This window comes from Hyaena hyaena, unplaced genomic scaffold (genome assembly GCF_003009895.1).
Source record: "Hyaena hyaena isolate Hyena2069 unplaced genomic scaffold, ASM300989v1 scaffold_1080, whole genome shotgun sequence".
Lineage (NCBI taxonomy): Eukaryota > Metazoa > Chordata > Mammalia > Carnivora > Hyaenidae > Hyaena > Hyaena hyaena.
The window spans coordinates 44,543-67,217 of NW_024081704.1; the positions used below are offsets into that span (position 1 = coordinate 44,543).

Below are 22,675 nucleotides of genomic sequence, written 5' to 3' on the forward strand. Positions count from 1 at the left end.
GCTGGGCCAGGGAAGGAATGAGGCTACCTTCTCTGATTGGGCACAGTAAGGGTACAACCAGAGGACCCCACTCCCACCTCCAACACTGTAGCTGGCTATGGAGGTTTGAGACCTCACAGGTGGGACGCTTGCTATGTGGTACAAGGAACAGAGCCCACCTAGGCTCCCTGACCCATCTAGACTTTCTCTCACCACTCTCCTGTCACATAAAGCAGGAGAGGGGATATGGTCCCACAGATGTGGGACCCAACGTGCAGAGAAGTGAGAAATCTGCTACTTAAGTCAGGCAGTCAGTGCTCAATCAGAGATGAAGAATCAGCAGGGGATACAGATATATATATATATATATGTATATATATATGTATACATATATTTATATGTATATGCATGTATGCATATAAAGACATTTAGTGCAAGGAATTGCCTTCTACTTGCAATTGATGGCGGCTGGTTAGCCAAGCCTAAAATCCACATATGGGACAGGTTACTAGGAATGGCAGGCTGGGACTCTTGGGTGCAGACTGATGTCCTGCTCTTTCTATAAATCTCTATTGCTACATCACACCATGGACTAACCATTGCCCTCTTTACCATTGGAAATAGAGTCATTAGTGCCTTTAAATAAACCAAATTAGAGAAGAATTCCAGGAAACCTAGCACCGATGCTGAAAACTCGTCCTGAAGATTCTGTTTCTCTAGAAGCACTTTTGATACCAGAATTTATATCAGTAAGGGTCCAACCAGAGAGGCAGAAATAGTAGCATATATATTGAAAGATATTTATTGCAAAGCTTTGAGTTCGTGATTGTGGGGGCTGGACAGACAAGTCTGAAATCTGTAAGGCAGGCTGTCAGGAAGTACTCAAACAGGCCTGGGGAGGGGGGGAGGGGGAGCTGCTGTCCACAGGCAGAAATTTCTTTTTCATCGGAGAAGCCTCAGCTCTCCTCTGAAGGCCTTCTGACTGACTGAATCAGTCCTATCAGGATTATTTAGGATAATCTCACTTGCTTAGTTAACTGGTTATAGACTTTAATCACATCAACAAGATACCTTCACAGCAACACCAGATTAGTGTCTGATTGAATAACTGGAGACAGCAGCCTGGCCAAGTAGACACATCTAATGACTGCCCACAGCCACCCAGTAGCTCAAGAACTCTGAATCAGCCTCGGCTTCTCTCACTTGGACATAAACTCCCACTTTGACCCTCAGGTTGCCAGCAGTCTAAACAGAGGAAATGACGAACCTTAGGACTAGGGTATCCCATGTGTCTAACTGCAAATCAACCTGCACAATCAATGCCTGGGATTTTTTCAAATTAGGTTAAATTCATATAACACAGAATTAATCATTTTAAAGTATACAATTCAGTGGCATTTAGTACACTCATGATGTTGTGTAACCATCACCTCTGTGTAGCCCCAAAACATTTCATCACCCAGGAAGGAAGCCTCATACTCATTAAGCAGTCACTCTTCAATCTACCCTCCCTGCCTGGGCATTTTTAAACCCATCTGGACAGCAATGTTATCAGGGCATCATCAGGGAGAACTTGGAAGTATAAAAGCCTACTGTACTTGATGATCTGCTAGGGGCAGAGGTGTCCTCCTTGGTAGGCAGGGGCTAACATCCAGCTACTCTTTCACAATATTGGGGCTGTAGTTAGGTTTGATGGCTTCGGCAAGCTCCCGAGCGTACATCTCATATCTGCCGGTCATCTGAAAGCAGAACACAGGCAGAAATTCCAGTTTTATAAATGCCCCTCATTTACTCACCACCACCTCTAGCCACTAGAGGGCAGCCATGGGACAGAAATTTGTCTGGAAGGCCAGTAGAGGGGATAGTTTCAGACTATGTAACATAACACAGAGAAAAAACCCCTGTGTGACCTCTCGGCACTGATTCCGGTGCTATAACAAAGATGATAGATGCCGAAAGTACTCACACACACCAGCCCGTCCTGCTGGAAGACCTCTGTGATCTGTCCATCCGGAAGGTGTGGCCTGCCCCAAGGCAGAAGGCTAGAGGGCTGTCTTGCAGTCTTACAGAACCCCAGAAGAACAGCCCACAGGCCAGAGAGGGGAGTGACTTGCTCCAGGTCCCTGGGCAGCAGTGAAGTTTGCAGGATTTGCACACTAGACTCCTAGCTCTGGGTCTGGGAGAGAGTGGTGGCAGGGCTAGAGAACCTACCCAGCAAACCCTCCCTCTCTCCTCCCCAAAGCCATCACCATAGTTTGGGAGGGCTTTTGCATTTAAAAAGTTACTAATGAGAAAACATTCTGTTTATTGTGTGGAATCCAGCATTAATCTGAGCTTCCCAGGAAGAGGAAAGACCTTCCCAGGAAAGAGGAGACTTTTATGTGGGCAATGCCTTGCTTGTCTGATGGGGATCTGAAACTGAGGTGAACATGCGCAAGGGCCCACACTCAGGTAAATGGTGGGGAGCTGGTTCCTCCCACATAAGCTGGGCAAAGTCATTCGATTGTGAGGACATTCATTTGCATGTATTCATTGGCATGGGTTCTGAGTTGGTAGAAATACTACTGGACACTTATGTAGCAAATTCCATTTGCATCTGGAAAGAGATGGTGTATTCCAGGGAGGCCCTGGTCCTGGGCCATTGCTGCCATGGAATGGCTCCTCATTCCAGGAGGGCAGGCATTTATACTCTTCCCATAACTCCTGGTGTCAGGCATGTTAGGTCTCAAATGCTACTTGAGACCTTGCAGTAAAGCCTTCTGTTTTACAAATGAGCATACTAAGGCCCAGGAGCAGAAAGGACTTGCTTAAGGTGACTGGGAAGGGGTGGAGGTAGGAGGGCACAGTTGCCATTTCTTTCATGACCCATTTCCCTCTACCATCAAGGCCTAGACTGTGGGGCCAGGCCACAGGCAGAGCCAGACACCCACATTTATCTTGTGATAAGTACAAATGCCTGGAGAGGAAAAAAAGGATTAGAGAGGCCAATCCACTCTATTCTCTGGACAAATGAAATTGAGATTAATTTGTTTGAAGGCGCCCAGAGTCTAAATCAGACAAGAGGAGAATTTATTAGGGTCTGCTGCCTGGGCCTTATTTGATGCAGTAGTTCCTCCCTCATACACCAGCTCTGGGAGGAAGAGACCTGGCCCTCCACTCAGCTTGGGGCCTCATCTGGCTGTTCCAGAGAGCAAACCCAGCAGCTGTGGTTTCTAGCCCTGAGAGCAGGATGGGAGTCTAAGCAGAGGAGCAGAGCAAGATCAGGGAACTCAGGGACCCACCTTGAAATTCCAGATGTCATTCACCTGCCGGCAGAGGTTCAGGTCGAGCTCCGCAACCAGCAGCCCATCCCGGTTGCGGGAGAGCCCGGGGGTGCGGCTGCTGTCAGGGGCTGCCACGTAGCTTGAGCCATAAAAGTAGCCGAAGTCCTGGTGAGCTTTGAGGGAGCAAAAGAAAGAACCTGTGAGCTTGTGCAGGCACATGGTGGATTCTGCAGAGGTAGGCACATTGAGTGATATCCCGGGCAAAGGATCGGTGCCACCCTCCCCAGCATCTGCTAAATGCTGAGGCTCCAGGGACCTGGCTCTCTCCTCAGGCCTGAGGCCAAGGAAGTTTCTGCAAGTCACCTTCACAGCCCTCACCTCTGCCCCTGGGAACATTCTTAAAGGTCACCCTTTAGAATTAGTATTTAGTATTAGCCCTTACTCCCAACATTAGCCACCCACAGCCCAAAGAAATCACATGGCTCTGTAGGGCTCCCTGTGTGACCTGCTTCCTGTGGTGGCCCAACACGGTGAGCTGAAGTTCTGCCATCACTTGCCTTGCCAGCTGTGTCTATTGTACCCACCTCCTTCCATGCCTCAGTCCCCTCACAAGTAAAGTGGGGCTAACAGCCACCCCACAGGCATGTAAGAAGCAGGTGGGCACAGTGCAGGGCCTAGCAGGGGCTTGGACACAGAAGATGCCCAGCAGACCTCATTTCCCTGCCTCTTCTGTGCCTCTGACTGTAGAGAGCTAACTGGGATTGAAGACTCTGGAAGTCTGGGGCCTCAAGTGAGGGGATCTGGAACCCTTTAAGTAAGTACTTTTCTGGGAAACAGACCTGCTCAGTCCTCTCTGCCTTATCAAGGGATACCCTAAGCTAGTTCCTCCTTGGTGGGCCCTTCCCTCCCACATTTCCAGCCAGAGAGGTGGGACCAGTGGGTGGGGGGGCTCCTAGTAGAGGTGAGGTGGTACCTGCCTTCAGATCAAAACAAGCTGTGGATTCTAGGAATCCAAGACGATCCATGTCGATATTCTGGGGCATCTGTGCAGCTTGGGGTGGGACTGGTGGCAGATGAACAAGGACAAAGGAAGAGAGGGAAGGAGATGTGTAGGGTAGATAAGGCACCCCCTCTTTCAGGGAGCTCACAAAGGGCTCCCCCATATCTTCTAGGCCCATCTTATAACAGTCCCGGAGGAGGGATAGTGTCCAATCCAATGCCATTCAATTCCCATCTGGGGAATGAGGTGGTCACGAGCCCAGGACTACCTATCCAAACCTAGCCATGGTCCGGCTCCCACACTGTGGGCTATAAAGATGAGGGCAGTGCACACCTCCAACTATATGCCACATGGGTAGACAAGATCTGTGGTGCAGACCCTGTGGCAGATGAAGAATGAGACAGCGAGGCCCACCCCTCAATTGCAGTCACCATGGAAATTTATAGAACATACCTTTCTTCCCATCTCCAGAGGTAAACTCATTTGGGAAGTGCTCCTGTGAAATAAAACCAAGGTAAGGTAAACCTATAGGTGGCACTACCACCGCATCCACTGCAAAGTTGGGCTGAGGAGGTGTTTCATGAAGACACAGTTCACAGGAGACAGTATAGCCTGTACTCACTGGGCAATCAACAAGTACTTATTAAATGTCCCTGCTAAGTAGCCAGCACTGGGCCAACACAGGCGGCCAGCGGGGAATTTGACAGGCAAGGTAAAAACTCGGACTTTGTCTCTGTGGACTTTATAGTCTTCTGGGAGGAAAAAAAAAATAAAAAAAAATAAAAGATGTTGTGCAGAGTGGCTCTCAGGATTGTGGAAGGCATCTGAGATTTGTCTGCCTGAGAAATAAAGCCCCATCCTGGGGTCTGTGAAAGGAGTAAAGGAATGTTCACACATGGTTTTAAATATCTTCCCCCAAAGCCTCATGGAAACTGCATATCAAGCCATGATGGGGTTACACAGGCTAATTAAAACACTGAGTTTTTTCTTTTTTTTTTTTTTTTTTTTTTTTACAAATAGTTTATTGTCAAATTAGTTTCTACATAACACTCAGTGCTCATCCCCAAAGTGCCCTCCTTCATGCCCATCCCCCCCTCCCCCCCACATCCATCAGTCCTCAGTTTTTGTCAGCATTCAAGAGTCTCTCATGGTTTGCCTCTCTCCCTTTCCCCCACCATTTCCGCCCTTCTTCTCCCGCTTGTTCCTCCGTCAAGTTCCTCCTAATCCTCCTATACGTGCAAACATATGGTATTTGTCCTTCTCTGCCTGACTTACTTCGCTCAGCATAACACCCTCAAGGTCCATCCATGTTGCTACACATGGCCAGATTTCATTGTTTCTCATTGCCATGTAGTATTCCATGGTATAGATAAACCACATCTTCTTGATCCATTCATCTGTTGATGGACACTTAGGCTCTTTCCATGTTTTAGCTATTGTGGAGAGTGCTGCTATGAACATTGGGGTCCATGTGCTCCTATGCCTCAGCATTTCTGTATCCCTTGGGTAAATTCCTAGCAGTGCTATTGCTGGGTCATAAGGGAGTTCTATTGTTAGTTTCCTGAGGAACCTCCACACTGTTTTCCAGAGGGGCTGTACCAGTTTACATTCCCACCAACAGTGCAGGAGGGTGCCCGTTTCTCCACATCCTCGCCAGCATCTCGAGTTCTCTGATTTGCTCATTTTAGCCAAAAACACTGAGTTTTTTCATGTTGCCAAAAATTAGACTGACCTACTGTAGAAACTTTGGTTATCTCAGGCTGAGCAGATGCTCTGATTAGATTTTGGCATCTGATTAATAAGAATGAGGAAGAGGATTATTATGTAATGAACGCATTGTGTTTTTGCAGTCAGGATCGTTCAGTGCATGGGGTCAATGGGGAAAAACACGAAACTGGATACTTGGTGGGGACAGGGTGACAGCCATTCAAAACAGTTTCAGCTAAAACCCAAAACAGACAAAAACAGAAGAAGGACAGGGGAATATCTTTAAAAGTAATAGACCAAGCCAGTCTACCCCTTCCAGGACCCTAGGATTTGTGGCTTGCACATGGAGGGAACAGGGAGAAGAAGTGTGACATGTCCCCACCAGGGCCAGCAGACAGTTGCTTCCCCTTATGGACTCTGCTGGTCAAAGAGGCCAGGTCTCCTCTTGGCAGGTAGCTTTCCTAGCAACTTATCGCTCTGTCCCCTCCCCAGCACACCTGGTTGAACAAACCCAGGAGCCCACTCAGACATCAGGGACTTACCTGGCCCACGCGGTTGATAGCGCAGGTAAAGCAGTGATTTGCAATGGCTGCATTTCTGGCCTCAACTGGCCACAGGGACTCACTGTGAGACAAAAACAAGAGGAACCACGTGGTTGACTTCCAAGCCTTCTCAGGTCTGCAGTGGGGATGGTCGGGGAGGCTGGTTGTGGCTGTGGGTGACCCCAAACCCACAAGCAGGCCAGCTTGTCCCATGCTCAAGCCCAAGCAGCCTTTTGGGGAGGGCCTGCTGCAGGACAAAGCAGCCCTAAGCCTCAGTTTCCTTTTCTGAAACTTCCTTAAAGGGGTATTGTAAAGACTGACCACACAGGCAAAGCTTCTGGAGGGGGCTATGTGGCAGAAGCTCTGTAACTGCTAGTTCTCTCTCTTTCTCTCCTCCTGTGTCGGGTGAGGAACTCACATTCTGCACTGGGCAGAGCCTCACCTGGCAAATGTAAGAAGGGAGCCAGGGGCCTAGGGGCTTATTCATGGCCCTATGAAGGCTCAAACTGCTGCACTAATCCCTACCCTGCTCTGTTGCCTTGCAAAGCAGTCTTTAGAGCGATGGTACTTCAGACCAGGCAGAGTAAACCTGTAAGGCATCTGGGTAACTGGAAGGGGTAGATTCTGTAGCAGATGTCACCTCCCCTGTGTCCATCTGCATTTTCTAGTATCTTCCTATTTTCCTTTTCTGAACCCTAAGGCTCTAAGCAGGGGCTCCTTGGTTCTCTTACTGGCCTAGGAAGGAGGCACTGCACAGGTACAGCCAAGCTGTGGGCCTTCTTCAGTCCGGTGCCCACAAAGGAGGACATGGTGGGGAAACTTGCCTCAACTGAAGACCCTGTTCTCCAGCCCACCACTAACATGCCATGGAATCCAGTGGGCCTTCTTGTCACTAACGATCTGTTATCTGAGGAACAACATCATTAAGATTCTCGATTGACAGGTGTAATGCCCACTTAGAAACACTGAGTGACTGAGAGCAAAATGCCCTGGAATCTTTCTTCCTGTCAGCATGCACCTGGTTTAAACTGGGAGTAGGTGGAGGGAGTGGGTGCTTGTCACAAGCCTAATTCTCAGGAGGATTCACGAGTCTGGAAAAAAAAAAAAAATCACAGGCTTGATTGAGGGGACTCATTTTGCTGCTTTTTCTCCCCCCAGCTGCTAAGCTAAGCTGACAAAACTTTTAAGAAAGGATTTTTATAGAAACACACCCGTAAATGACATTTTCAGGAATTAAATAGACAGTTGCAGGGTGAGTGCCATAAAACATCTTTCTTGTAATTCTCCTGGGAGGGTGCGCTGCGTAGGACTCAAACCCACAGCTGGCAATAAAACTTTGGCTCTCAAAGCAAGCAATGGAAAGGAAGCTGGAGGTTTGTGAGAACCCAGCGTGTGCAGGAATCATGGAGAGCCCGAATGGGTTATGGGGACATCTGCCTTATTCCCAGTGTGGCTATGCTAGCTCCTAAAAATAATCACAGTGTGAAGAATACATGCATCGAAGAGACGGAACTGCGACTCTCCTACCGACACACGTACGTACATGACCACATGGGCTGTATGGCACTGTCACGATGACTCAGGTCATCAAAAAACACTTCAAGTCTATTGTGTGCTTACAACCACGGGACCCTAAAATACGTGAGGATGCCCCACCAATCCATAGAGCATGTGTGTATGGGAGGGGGGACATGCCCGTAAAGGGATGGATGGCTCCAGAAGCCATTACTTGTGTGCAGCTGGTGGGAATTTGCCCAGCCTGGTGCTGAAAAACACTCACCATCAACTCCATAAATACTCATTTATCATTTTAAGAAAATCACCCAGAATCCCACCGTCCTTATAAACCGTCTGTTGTAATTTTTCCACACTCTACACCCATCCTTGGCAAAAGAGGTTTACAGAGTTCTGACCATACCCTGGAAACATCTTTCTTTGCTCACAGGCTTTTGTCATGATGCTGCATTATCTTCATAATGACTTTTTAGTGACTATGCAACAACATGGAAGAGATGGGCCGAAATTTTCCTAACTCTGGCATTTCTCTCACCTCTAGCTTTTTCATTGTTATATATAAAGCTGCCAGAAACACCTTCATGCATATAGTCTTTTCCTCCTCTTTTAGATATTCCGTCAGTTAAAGTTCTAGGCCTATTATCCGGTCAAAGGTGTGAACATTTTAGGAGCTCATGAAACCTACTGCTTTCCAAAGGACCTGTTAGGTTTTAACTGTCAGCCTCACCATATCCTTGAAAGACACGAGTTGGATGACTGTTGGTTGAGGAAGGAAAATCAATAATTTTTAATAAGTCTAGTAGACTGCTGGAGACATAAGCAGTTATGTGCATATTACATTGGGGTGCTTCTGTTTGCTTAATTGGGGCTAATAAAAGCTCGACAGAGTAAGGTCAGGGAGCTGGCCATCTGAGTCTGAGGCCACAGCTTTGCCTGCCCTGGCCCAAGAGCCAGTTCAGGCACTGATGCTCAGCAAATTGGCTTCAGATTCCTCAAGGGACCCCTTAGGTAGATGATGCTTGCTGGCAGGAGGGGGCTGCTACAGGGGGACGGCCCACATGTTCTGCCCAGGTGCAGATGCTGGCTGACCAGTAGTTTACCCTGTGTCACAACTGTCTTTGGACTCTGTCATAGTAACCAAGCTGCCATGAGGCCCCAGAGAGATCCTACAGGGGACATCCAAGATTTTCTTCTTCTGACCAACAGTGCCCCTTCTGGACACAGACAGAAACTTCAGGTGCACTGATGGGGCAGCTGACTTGAGGGAGTCAACTAGGTTTGCACTCTGCCTCCCTGAGGGGCCTGCTGTGAAAACTGGAGTGCTATAAGGATGCCGCTCTTGAGAAGAGAGCATCATGTTTAAAATAAAAGGTAAAGTGAGTATCACATTCTGACCTTAAGAAGAAATTCGACTAAAATTTAGTCAAGAGAGGAGTGACAGGGGTACGCTGTCAGGTAACTCAAAGCTGCCCACCAGAAGTGCCCCAGCTGCTCCCCAAAGAAGGATCGGGGACAGTCCCCCCAGCCACCTACTGCTAGGGCACTGGCAACCCGGACAACAGAGAGTGAAGGCTAGCACCTCCTGATCCAGAAATCCTGCTTTGGAGGAAGTGAGTTGGGGAGAAAGATATTTGCACATAAATTCCTAGAGCTCTGGTAGTTGTTAATGATGCAGAACTGGAAACTACCCAAATACTCAGCTGTTGGGGAAGAGACAAGCAGCAGAAGTGGAGTCATGCTGGGTCATCTTAGCTTGGCCGCCATTATTAAATGTGCCCCAGAGGTCTTGCACAGGGGCCCAAGGCTGCCAGGGTCCACCCCACGGCCTTGATCAGAATAGAATTATCTGTTTCAGGATTCAACTGACATCTAAAAACATGTTAGGTGTTACAAGAAAAAAAAAAACTTTTTCTGGTTAAAACCAAGTTTCGGAGCCACTTAACTGATCTCTTAAGGACCCTCACAGCTTTGAGTCTCTCATTTGCTCCTTCTCTCATCCAGATGTCTGACCTCCATGTGTTGGATGCTACAGACAAGAGTCTTAGGTATCCTCAGTCCCCCTAGCAGGGAGCACGATGGCCACGACAAGGAAGGGAGCTAATGCGGGCCAGGCATCTACAATGCTCTGGGCACTTTATAAGAGGAGCTTTTTGGAATCCTGACAATTATAGGGCAAGTAGAGGGGAATTATTATCACCTCAGTTTTCAGAATAACAGCAGAGGAACAGTATTTCATAGCACAGCAGCTCTTTAGGGGAGATTTTAATTGACACTGAATTTTTTTTTCCACAGAAAAATTGGGTAAATACACAGCACACAATCCCATGGCTCAGATTTGTGAGACATCCTAGTGGCCACGCCTGCCCAAGACAGTGTGCCAAGCCCACCTCGGAACCCTGCAGCCTGGCCGTGGGCCCAAGGTCGCTAGGTCCCAAGAACCCTCCCAGAACCTGCCCACTAAGAGACCTGAGTGATCCGATGGTGGCTGAGGGGTTGAAGATGATCTCAGCCCCATTGATGCTGTACATGAGCCAGTTGAGAGGGTGGTGCCGCCCATAGCAAATGTTCACCGCAATCCTCCCGAACTGAGTCTGGAACACAGGGTGTCCGAGGTTTCCCTCCATGTAGTAAGTTGACTGAAAAATGAAGGGCCATATGTGAAAACTTCTGGGCTGTACAATTTCTCTTTCCTTAAACTTGACAGAAAAAATAAAATATTGTCATTCTCCAAAAGTAACAATCTTGGCTGTGACTCCTAAGTTCCAAAATTCCAATATACTAAAAAACAAATTAAAAATTGAAGAAACCACCAGGGGCACCTGGTTGGCTTAGTCAGTTGAGAATCTAACTTCAGCTCACGCCATGATCTAATAGTTCGAGCCCTGAATCAGGCTCTGTGCTGAAAGCTCAGAGCCTGGAGCCTGCATCGGATATTGTGTCTCCCTCTCTCTCTGCGACTCCCCTACTCACACTCTGTCTCCGTCTCTCTCTCTCTCCCTCTCTCGAAAATGAATAAACATTAAATTTTTTTTTTTTAAAAATTGAAGATGGGCTCCTGGGTGGCTGTTGGTTAAGCAGCTGACTCTCTCTGTCCCTCCCTCTCTCTGTCTCTCAAAAAATGAATAAATGTTAAAAATTTTTTTTTAATCAAAGAAATCAGACACAATAACTACAAGCCAACAACTGGGAAATCACCTTGGCTTAAGTGTTTACCCACAATTTCTTTTGTGGCATGTCAGAAAAATCCCCCAAAGCAACTTCCCACAGTATTTTAAGGATAAACTTTGGTTAGGTTTCAATCATGGTACAACTAAAGGCTAAAGTTTGGTCAATGTTAACATGAGTTAGTCAATGTCTTCACCAACCACATGTTCTTGTAAAGAATGTCAGAGCAGAAGGGACTAGAAGCTCATCCAGAGTAACCGTCACCTGCTAGGGGAAAACCACCATGGGCTCAGTGGGCATGTAACTTGTCCAGGTGGCCTCTCTGCCTGCTGCCCTGGGGTGCTGGCCCTGGGACATTTTCATGGATGACACTGAGTGGGGGCTAGAGGACTAGTCAGGGTCCCAAACAGATCTGCTTACAGGACATTTTGCCTCCTCCCATTAATTTCAAAATTTGTCAGAGTCAGGCAGCAACCAGGATGTGCACATGTGGTGGACACTGGAGTAGATCCTGGTGTGTTGTGACAAGCCCTTCACTATCTGCTGGGAGCTAAAGATTAATCCCAGGGTAAACAGGTGATGAGCACGTCTTCCCACCCCCACCTCCAGCTGTTACCGAGAAACACTCGGTTTTTCGTTCTCCCTAGGGAACGTCATCTCCCTCCGTAGATCCTTCTTTGTCCTCCTCACCAGCCTGACTGTGGCTAGAATCCCTACAATCAGGGAGGGCAACAAAGGACCGGGGAGATAACATTCTGAACTCTATTTATCGTAGATCAAGTTTAGGTTTCATATCTTAGGTATTAACTGGAGTTTACTTCCCTCCTTCAAATGTTCTACCCCTCTTCATCTAATCCACCCATTACTTGGCATTAACCTACCAAAATAGCTCCCTTGATTTGTACCTTGATCATGGGCACAAAGCTCTACCTAATACCCATGTGCACAGACATGCACATTAATCTACTGCCATCCTACACATAGACATGGCCAAGACCTCATGTGACTTACAGACAAGGACTCCCACCTCCCAAACAAGGGCTACACTATGATGGGTAAGAAGCTCAGATCCTGAAAGGGGCTGCAGGAATCATTTCACATTTTTGCTTGATTTATTTTTGTTTTAATCAATGTATTACTTACCTCAAAGACAAATTTCAGAAAGCCAAGTCAGGTTCTATTAAAAAAAGAAATTACCCTCTGTGCTTTGTGTTTGAGACTCACCCAGGACTCCCACCAGAATCCCATCTGTCCATGTGATGACGCAGGACAATGGTGGCACGCATACCCGGCAGCACTGAAGCCACACAGCGTTCCAGCATTGTGTGACATGACATGATTCAACACAGAGTTTTGCTCACAGAAAGATCCACAAAGGCTGAGCTGGCTTTCTCAGGGGGGCAGCTCACCTCATTGAAGTCGCCCACTCTGGGGATGTGGTTTTTCCTGGTCTTCCCCAGGACGGCTCCAGAATTGGAGATCACCACAGCTGTGTTCCACAAAATGTCCCCATGCTCACTGTCTCGTTCCAGGATGGGGGATACCACCACCATGTCATGCTTCTTTGCCAGCTGGAAGAATGATGGATAGAGCAGAGTCCTACTTTTAAATCAACTGTCACAGTTGTTTTTATTGAAGAATTAAATGATCCTACTAAATAATTAGACTTGGTTCAGAGCTATCTATCATTTTTATTTGTTCTTTTGGAAGAATGTCAGTGTTGTCCCGATGCCCAAGCTTAGCTAAGTAAGAGTAATTGTCGTCCTTGTGCACTGTTGGTGGAAATGTAAAATGGTGCAGCAGCTGTGGAAAATAATATGGCAGTTTCTCAAAAAGTTAAAAATAGAACTACCATATGATCTAGACATCCCACTTCTGGTTACATATCTGAAAGAATGGAAAGTAGGGTCTTGAAGACATATTTGCACACCGATGATCATAGTAGTACTTTTCAGAAGAGCCAAAAAGTTGAAGCAACACAAAAATCCACTGATGGATGAATAGATAAATAAAATGTGGTATATCCGGGGTGTCTGGCTGGCTCAGCTGGTAGAGCATGTGACTCTTGATCTCGGGTTTGTGAGTTCAAGCCCCACGTTTGGTAGAGATTACTCAAAAATAAAATCTTTTTTAAAATGTGGTAAAAGGGGGTGCCTGGGTGGCTTAGTCGGTTGAGCGTCTGACTTTCTCTTGGGTCATGATCTCGCAGTTCGTGGGTTCAAGCCCCGCATCAGGCTCTGTACTGACTGCCAGCTCGGAGCCTGGAGCCTGTTTCGGAGTCTGTATCTCCCTCTCTCTCTGACCCTCCCCTGCTCACGCTGTCTCTCTCTTTCTCCCAGAAATAAATAAAAATATTTTTAAAATAATAATAAAAAAAATGTGGTACATCCATACAGTGGGATACTATTCAGTCTTAAAAAGGAAGGATATCCTATCATCACATGAATGACATTGATGTCGTCCTTGACACAGATAGCCTTGAAGACATTATGCTATGTGAAATAAGCCCGTCACAAAAAGACAAATTCTGAATGTGTCCACTTCTGTGAGGTATCTAAAGTAGTCAAATTCATAGAAACAGCAAGTAGAATACTGGTTGCCAGGAGGTGGGGGTGAAGGAGAGTTGTTTAATGGGTACAGAGTTTTAGATTTACAAGATGAAAAAGTTCTGGAAATCTGTTTCACATTGTTACAATGTGAATGTACTTAACACCACTGAACTATACTTAAAAATGGTGAAGATAGTAAATTTTATGTGTTGTTTACCACACACACAAAAAGAATTTTCATCATACTTCTCATCTATAAGCAACCAAGCCAAACCAAACCAAACTCTTTGATACTGAATTCCTTTCATCTCAAATAAGAACATCAGGACCTGGTGACGATTATAATGAGTAGCTCCAGATGGTCATCTCTCCTCAATTCTAACTAGCCTGTCACTACCTCTGGCTCTAATGATGGAGAGGGGAAAGGTACAGTGGACAGAGGTGCTGTTCTGAGCTACAGAAGGGTGTCTGTGGGTCCTGGACCCCTCTTGCAGACAGGTGTCCCCTGGCACCAGCTCTCATCCCCACTCCCCCTTTCCTCTTCCGCTGGCCCTGGTTCAAGCGTGTCATCTACAATTACACTTAACCAGTCCCCTCCTCTTTTATCCGCAGCACAGAATCAACAACCTGGTGGAGGACAGATTTTTTCCAATAGCATGAAAACACTGATGTTTGGAACTGCAACCCAGTTTTGACAGCATCATTTTTATGATTACAGTGCTGCTCAAAAAAAGCCCCTAAATATATATATGAAATCTGAAATGGGACATGGAAAAGTGAAAAAACTGCTTTGTTCAAAGTGAGAATAAGGATGCCATCATTCATAACCTCTCTAGTGTTAGGGGTTGTGTGTGTGTGTGTGTGTGTGTGTGTGTGTGTGTGTGATAACTGCTTTATTAGGACAGAATTCACATGGTATAAAATTAATCCTTTTAAAGTATGCTGTTGGGTGGTTTTCAGTATATCCACAGAGTTGTGCAATTACCACCACAATCTATAATTTTAGAACATTTTCATCACCCCCAAATGGAAATTCCATTAGTAGTAACTACTCATCCCCTTTCCCCACCCAGGCCCTGACAACCGCTAATCTGCTCTCTGCCTCTATTCATTTGCCTTTTCTGGACATTTCATATCACTGGGGTCATACGACATTATAATGTTTTAACAAAACCAATCTCTGTAGTGATGAGATAGGCCACACAGAAAAGCTTCCATAATGCAGGCAAACAGCATGGTCAGTAGCAGAGGTCAGAACAAGGAGTTGACCTCATCTCTGGTCCCCGAGGGCCACCTCTGCCACTTGCTGGCTGTGGAACCCCTCCTGGAAGATCACCCCTCCCTGGGCTGCGACTCCTTCACCTGAAAAAGCCATTAAGGGCCCTTCTGGCTCTGAAATTCTATGATTTTAAGTGAAAGTACACTAAAAAAAGGGCAGCAAATAGTCTTATCTAATCTTATCTGGCAAAACAAGGACCAAATGGTGCATTTTCCATGGTGAAGGGCCACACCCAGCAGCTGTGGTTGTGCTCTGTGACCTGCATATGTTTGGCAGCTGCTGTCAGAGGAGCAGTTAATGTCCAACCTTCTGACAGAATTTGGTGGTGGGTCCGTCCTCTGCTGACTCAGCAAATTCTGTCCAAGGGAGCTTCTCTCTCGTACAGAAAGCAAATGGCATAGCTGTGAAGAGGACAAAGTCAGAATCACATCCAAAGCTCGTGGCCTCTGATGGGGAGCTCCTCACGGCCAGCAGCTGAGGATCCACCCAAGATAACAAGGCTCCGGGGTGTCTCAGCCTAGCTTCCGGGTCCTGTCACTGAATACGGGTGCCCGGCAGACCCTAACCCTTCTAGGCTTCGTAGCAACACAAAGGGCTGGGCCACATTTCTTTATGACAGTCTTAAAAACAATTGAATTTAGGGGGAAAAAACGCAATTCAGGGACTTGAACAGATATCTGCAGACCCATTTCATAGCAGCACTGTTCACAACAACTGAAAGATGCAAGTAACGCAAGTATCCAGTGATGGATGAATGGATAAACCAAACTGGTGTATATCCATACAGTGGAATGTTATTCCACCCTAAAAAGCAGGAAATTCCAACACATGCTATAATACAGGTGAGCCTCAAAGATGTTATGCTAAGGGAAATCAGTCATAAAAGGACAAGAGGCTATATGATTCCACTTATATGGGGGTACTGGGACAGTCAGATTCATAGAGACAGAAATTAGAATGGGTCATTGCCAGGGGCTGGGTGAGGAAGGACCAACTTTCAGTTTGGGAAGATGACAAAGTTCCGGAGATGGATGGTGGGGATGGCTGCACAACAGTGTGAACGTGCTTAGTGCCACTGGACAGTATAAAAATGGTTAAAGCAGTAAAGTTGTTCTTATGTATATTTTCCTGCAGATCTTGAGCTGCTAGCCAATCTGTGGGTTGGTAGAAGCACAGCCAAGACTCCCTTGGGAAAGTATCAGAGGGTCACTGAGGATGGCACTGGGACCCTGGGCATGTCACCACAGAAACATTCCTCCTCACACAGATAGAGAGGGTTCTTCAGGACCAAGAAAAGCCACTCGCTTAATGACCCCATAAGAAGTCTGGGAACTGCTGGATGATAGGCTAAACGCTCCCCTAAGATAAATGCATTATTCCCATGTTCTCTGGCTAGATGCCACCAGGGAGCTAATTAAATAAGAAATTTCATTAAATTCATAAACTGATTTTTGTCTGCCTTTTATTTTTCAAACAGCAGGTACCTATATAAGTAATAACAATTCACAGAACACTACACATACTGGGTTCAAAATGATAGTTGCCTTTGTGGGGGCGGCAAGGGCTGCAGTGGGGACAGGCATGGGATTTCAGGCTATGTCCATTCCATAGCTCACAGCCTCAGCCATATTCTTTAGTGTGTGCCAGTCTGATGGTGTGAATTGGTATAGCACCATGATTAAAAATATGCATTTCTCAGGGGCACCTGGGTGGCTCAGTCAGTTAAGTATCCAACTTTGGCTCAGGTCACGATCTCGCAGTTCGTGGGTTTGAGCTACGTTGGACTCTGTGCTGAACGCTTGCTCAGAGCCTGGAGCCTGCTTTGGATTCTGTGTCTCCTTCTCTTTCTGCCCCTCCCCTGCTCACTCTCTGCCTCACTCTGTCTCTCAAAAATAAATAAAACGTAGGGGCGCTTGGGTGGCTCAGTCGGTTAAGTGTCCGACTTCGGCTCATGTCATGATCTTGCGGTTCATGGCTTTGAGCCCAGCATTGGGTTCTGTGCTGACGGCTCAGAGCCTGGAGCCTGCTTCAGATTCTGTGTCTCCCTCTCTCTCTGCTCCTCCCCTGCTCATGCTCTGTCTCTCTCTGTCTCAAAAATAAATAAAAACTATTATAAATAAATAAATAAAATGTAAAAAAAAATTTTTTTAATGCATTTCTCTTATCATTTCTGTGTTCACCTTTCAGGCAACCTTGTTCCTATCCTTTGCCCATTTCCTAGTAGGCCATGTGTCTTTTTCTTCTTGTTTTGGAGTATTGAATTCTTTGAACCAATTCCATGTGCTTTTTAGACCTTCCTCCTTCCAATAATCCAGGTCCATTTCTTTCAGAGGGATTAGTCTAAAGGAAGTTTCCAGATGTTTGCTATTGTTCCCATCGCTCTGAACTGTGTAATGTAAATGGCACGTGACTTAAGTGTCACAGCATGGGGTATGTGGTTTGTTTGGGGCTACTCATTGTAGCCAACCTTTCCCAAATGAGGGCCATGGGCCCAGTAATAGGCACCTGGTCCCCATATCCTTGCAAAGCAGAGGAGAAAGAAGAGAAAGAAGCATCAGTCTCCGAATTCCTTTAAGTCACAGGATGGCTGGTCCTAGAATGGTGCCAATGTGAAGAGGCTACCAGTGGCATCACCACTTGTCTCAGTCTTCCGGGTTCTGCCAGCAACAGCCCCAGGGGCCTTGGCACCAGACACAAGGCACTCCAGGCTGGCCTTCAGGAACAGGGAATAAACTATTTTAAGGAAGTCAACCAAAAAGCTGTTAATGACAAAAAAGGTCCTTAATGACCATTTATTCTCAGCTTTCAGCACATTAGGAGAGATTCAAAAAACCCAAGAGAATAAAACCTCCCTTTCTGATTTCATTTCAGGTTGCTAAGCTCTCCCAAATTTCCCCATTTCTATTTTAATGGCTCCTTTTCCTGTTTACACAACCACCGTAAACAAAAATTTCAAAGAAGGATGTGGAATGGAGGTTGGGGGAGGCTGGCTGCAAAGTCCAACTGCAGCTTTCAAATTAGAGGGGAAGATGGTTCTCTATTTATTGAACCAGCACTCCAAATTTACATCTGGCCCTGCCATCAGGAGCTGCCAGCCCAGATGGGGGGGACTGAATTATAACATTGTGTGGCTGCATGATAACACAGAGTGCTCAGTTCTATGCAGGAGGGTTCCCAGTGTCCCCCAGAGAAGCGGGTGTCTGTGCTAGGCCTGGATGGATGAGTGGGAGCTTTCCAGATCCAAAAAAGGGAAGAAGTTGGTCAAACCATCTAATGAACATTTTTAATGTCCATCATGTAGCAGGGATTGTTCATTAAAGATAAAACAGAGGTGAGGGAATAGAGAAACAAAATGTGGTCTATGCATACAGTGGAATATGACACAGCCACGAAAAAGGCAGGACATTCTGACACATGCTACAACATGGATGGACCTTGAAAATATAATACTAAGTGAAATAAGTCAATCACAAAAGGACAGATACTTACTTGAGATCCCTAGAGTACTCAAATTCACAGAGACAGAAAGTTAGAACTGAGGTTATCAGAGGTATAGAATTGAGTGGTATTATTAAATGAGCACAGAGTTTTTGTTGGAGATGTTGAAAAGTTTTGGATGTAGATAGTGGTGATGTTTATATGACTTTGTGAATGTATTTAATGTCACTGAGTTGTACACTTACCGATGGCTAAAGTGATCAATATTATTTTATATATATTTTACAATTAAATTTTTTTTTAATGTTTTTTGCTTATTTCTTAGGAGAGAGAGAGAGACAGCATGAGCAGGGGAGGGTCAGAGAGAGAGGGAGTCACAGACTGAAACAGGCTCCAGGCTCTGAGCTGGCAGTCAGCACAGAGCCCGACGCAGGGCTAGAAACCACGAACCGAAAGATCATGACCTAAGCGAAAGTCGGACACTTAACCGACTAAGCCACCCAGGCGCCCCTACAATTAAATATTTTTAACATTAAAATAATAGGGGTGGGATTGGAATGGGAAAAAAAAAAAACAGGCACCATACAGACAATGACCTCATGGAGCTTATGGTCTAATGGAAGAGGGAGAGAAACTGAAAGTGCTGTACCAATGAGTTAAGGTACAAGTAATGAGGTACATGAAAAATGAGATGAACTTCTGGGTACAGGTGGCAGACTGGATACACACCTTTGCTCTTTCCTGCAACCTCACCAAATGACAGGAAAGGGATATTTATACAAATGTATAAGCCCACAAGGATAAAGCACTGAGAGAAGGACTAGAGCAAGAAAACCTGGGAGGCTGGTGAGCTGAGGGTTGAGAGTAGATACCATGGTAGACCTAGAAAATTCAGGCTCCCATCAGTAGAGGAAGCTGGGAAACATGCCACTCTCCACACCATACCCCTGGAAAGTTTAGGGGTCAGAGGTACCACATGGCTCTGAAGGTGGGTAAGCAGGGAGGTGGGATGGCAAACAAAAATTGGTCAAAAGTCTGCTTAAGAAGCAGGCAGAAGCCCAGATCCCTTCTACTGCATGAGGCCGGCAGGTGTCCCTCCCACCCCAGCAGAGGGCTAGAGGTTAACTCTCTGAAGGAAGTAAACAGAAGGCCTCTGGCCTTGGGAAAGTGAGGACAGATGCAGATGAGCAGAGCGTCAAAAACAGAGGGATTCAGTAAACATCAGCACACTGGACCCCTATCCTCTTTCTTTTCTTGGCAGGAGATAAAAGAATCTTCTCCTGGGACTCTGACCAGCCTGAAAAACAATGACCCAAAGATACTAATATGGGGGATTACCTAACAAACAGCTAAACCAAGTCATCCTATCATGAAGTTCAGTGGGGAGGAGCCCTTCCCACAAACTCAGAGCTTATAAGCAGCTTTTTAACCCCCAATTCTTAAAATACACACAATCAGAAGGGGGGAAAAAAGACCAATTTGAAGTAGGAAACTGGCAAGGAGAAAAAAAATGCTACCTAATATCCTCAGAGATAAGAGAAAGTATTGCAATTATAAAATAAGAACAGGATGTCATAAAACAGGAACTTTCAGAGCAAAAGAACTCTTGTAAATTCAAAATATGACAGCGGAAACAAAAGACCATATAAAAAAGGCTGACAAATAAAATCTACCAGAAAACTGAGCAAAAAGACAAAGATGAAAAATAGGAGGAAATACTTAAGAAAATTATGGATCCAGGGGCGCCTGGGTGGCTTAGTCGGTTAAGTGTCCAACTTTCACTTAGGTCATGATCTCACGGTTCATGGGTTCGAGCCCCACGTCAGACTCTGTGCTGACTGCCAGCCCAGAGCCTGGAGCCTATTTCAGAGTCTGTATCTCCCTCTCTCTCTGACCCTCCCCTGCTCACGCTGTCTCTCTCTCTCTCTTTCCTAGAAATAAATTTAAAAAAAACTTTAAGAAAATTATGGATCCAGTCCAGGGTTCTAGCATCCTAATAGTAAGAGTATCAGGAGAGGAAAGAAAAAAGGGAGAAAATCACTAATTAACAGTAGATCTGAAGGACCCAAATTTCTAGCCTGGAAGATCCCACTGAGTTCCTAAAATAATGGATTAAAATAGGCACACAGTAGCACCTGGTAGTTCAGTCAGTTGAGCATTTGCCTCTTGATTTTGGCTCAGGTCACAATCTCACAGTTTGTGAGATTGAGCCCTACCTTGGGATCTAGCTGACAGGGTGGAGCCTGCTTGGGATTCTCTCTCTTCCTCTCTTTCTGCCTCTCCCCTGCTTGCATGCTTTCTCTTTCTCTCTCTCTCTCTCTCTCTCTCTCTCTCAAAATAATAAAAACATTTAAAAAATTAAAAAATAGATACACACAATGGCATATCATTATGCAACTTCAAAGTACTAGAGGATATCCTATAACCTTCTAGAAAAAAATAAACAGATCATATGCAATGGGTCATAAGTCAAAATGGCTTTAGACTAGTCAATAACACCAAAAATCAGAAGACAATGGATCAATGTGTACAAACTTCTCAAGGAAAAGTATTTCTAACCCAGAATTTGACACCAAACCAAACTATGAAGCAAGTTGTAGGAGGAACATATTTTCAGATATGCAAGATCTCCTTTGTGTTCTTTCTCAGAAAACTACTCAACCAAAAAGAGGGAGCAAAGCAAGAAAGAGGAAGATGTGGGATAGGAGAGCACAAAAGCAAGACAAAGGAACTCCCCAGCGTGATGGTGAAGGGAAATCACCAGGATGAGGCCTGTGCAGCCAGCTAATTCAGACTAGCGCTGCTAGAAGGCTCTGGGGACACCTTCCTTCAAGGAGATGGAATCAGGTTGGGAACATGGAGTGAAATAGGTGATGGGCATTAAGGAGCGCACTTGTTGTGATGAGCACTGGGTGATGTATGGAAACTGCTGAATCACTATATTTTATACCAGCAACTAACCCAACACTGTATGTTAACTAATTGGACTTAAAACAAAAACTTAAAATTTAAAAAAAGGAGGAGATGGAACCAGTAGGCAGCTTCACATGTCTAAGGAAGCTGGAAGAAAGTTTGGGGTAGAATTTGGGGTAGGTGTGCAGAAAACAATGTAAATTCTAGGGAAAACAGAAAGTTATTCAGGGAAAGAAATCTAAGTCTAGAAAATGGTTTGGCAGAGAACAGATGGAGGATAGGAAGGGTATGTGTGAACAGAGCAGGCAGAGGAGGCAAGGAACTAATGCTGTCTTCTTCCACAGTGGGAAGTTAATAGATGGTGCAAAACTGAAAAATTAGGAAGCAGCAACACAGAGGTAGACTCCTAAAGAACCGGCTAAGAGTAGAAAGTGGTTGCCTCTGGGGAGGAGGACAGCTATGTTTTGGTAACAGACCTCGTAGACCATTTGACTTCCAATCATAAGCTTGTGTAACTTTGACAAAGAAAAAAGAAAGGTACATGGTACCAGGAGTATGTAACCTGGGTGTAATGTTAGATAGGGAGGTGGGCTCTGGGCTTCTATGTGAAGGTTGCATAGGGTCTATAAGGCAAGGAGAGTGGGAGGGAGAGGTAGACAAGGGCCAGGCTGAGGGAGCAGCTGCTACAGTGGCCTGGGAGGAGGAAGAGGGTGTTGTAGGGGACTGAAGGATTAAGGAGGTGAGAGCAGACCCCAGCAGAGATGGGGCCACAGAGGTGGTGGAAAGAACAGACTAAGTGGTGCAGAGTTGAGTTTTGTAAAGATCTTTCCTAGAAGGTGTGAAGAGCCATTGAGAAGGGGCCCAAGTGGAGAATACACTGGATGAGCTAGAGGCGATTACAGAAGCCAAGATGTGAGCTGATGGCTCCTTTGACTAGGGCAGTGGTGAGAAAGTGGGGAGGGGGCACCTGGGTGGCTTAGTCAGTTAAGTGTCCGACTCTCGATTTCAGCTCAGGTCATGATCTCACAGTTCGAGTGATCGAGCCCCACATCCGGCTCCATGCTGACAGCACAAACCCTGCTTGGGATTTTCTCTCTCTTCCTCTCTCTCTCTCCCTCTCTCTCTCTCTCTCTCTGCGCTTCCCCTGCTTGCTAGCTCTCTCTCTCAAAATAAAATAAAATAAACTTAAAAAAAAGAAGGTGGGGAGGAAAGGAAGAAATGGCAGGACCAGACAACAGACTGGGGTGCATGAGAGGGAGGGAGGCCAGAATTTCTGGCTTTCTGGTATTGTTGACAAAATAATCTTTCCATAGATAAGAAAGGAA

The 22,675-nt window shown here is 45.9% G+C and overlaps 1 protein-coding gene across 1 annotated transcript in view; it reads right to left on the bottom strand.

The window, feature by feature from the left end:
• Positions 1-755: 755 nt before the first annotated feature.
• The window catches only part of UPB1 (beta-ureidopropionase 1), a 30,156-nt gene continuing 8,236 nt past the window's right edge, over positions 756-22,675 (bottom strand). Inside the window, exons 4-10 of the mRNA XM_039222160.1 lie at positions 15,306-15,400; positions 12,581-12,742; positions 10,473-10,642; positions 6,492-6,573; positions 4,696-4,738; positions 3,261-3,415; positions 756-1,718 (exon numbers count right to left, since the gene is read on the bottom strand). Coding sequence (XP_039078091.1) covers positions 1,635-1,718; positions 3,261-3,415; positions 4,696-4,738; positions 6,492-6,573; positions 10,473-10,642; positions 12,581-12,742; positions 15,306-15,400 — 791 coding nt within the window. The 3' untranslated portion in view covers positions 756-1,634. The remainder of the gene's footprint in view (positions 1,719-3,260; positions 3,416-4,695; positions 4,739-6,491; positions 6,574-10,472; positions 10,643-12,580; positions 12,743-15,305; positions 15,401-22,675) is intronic.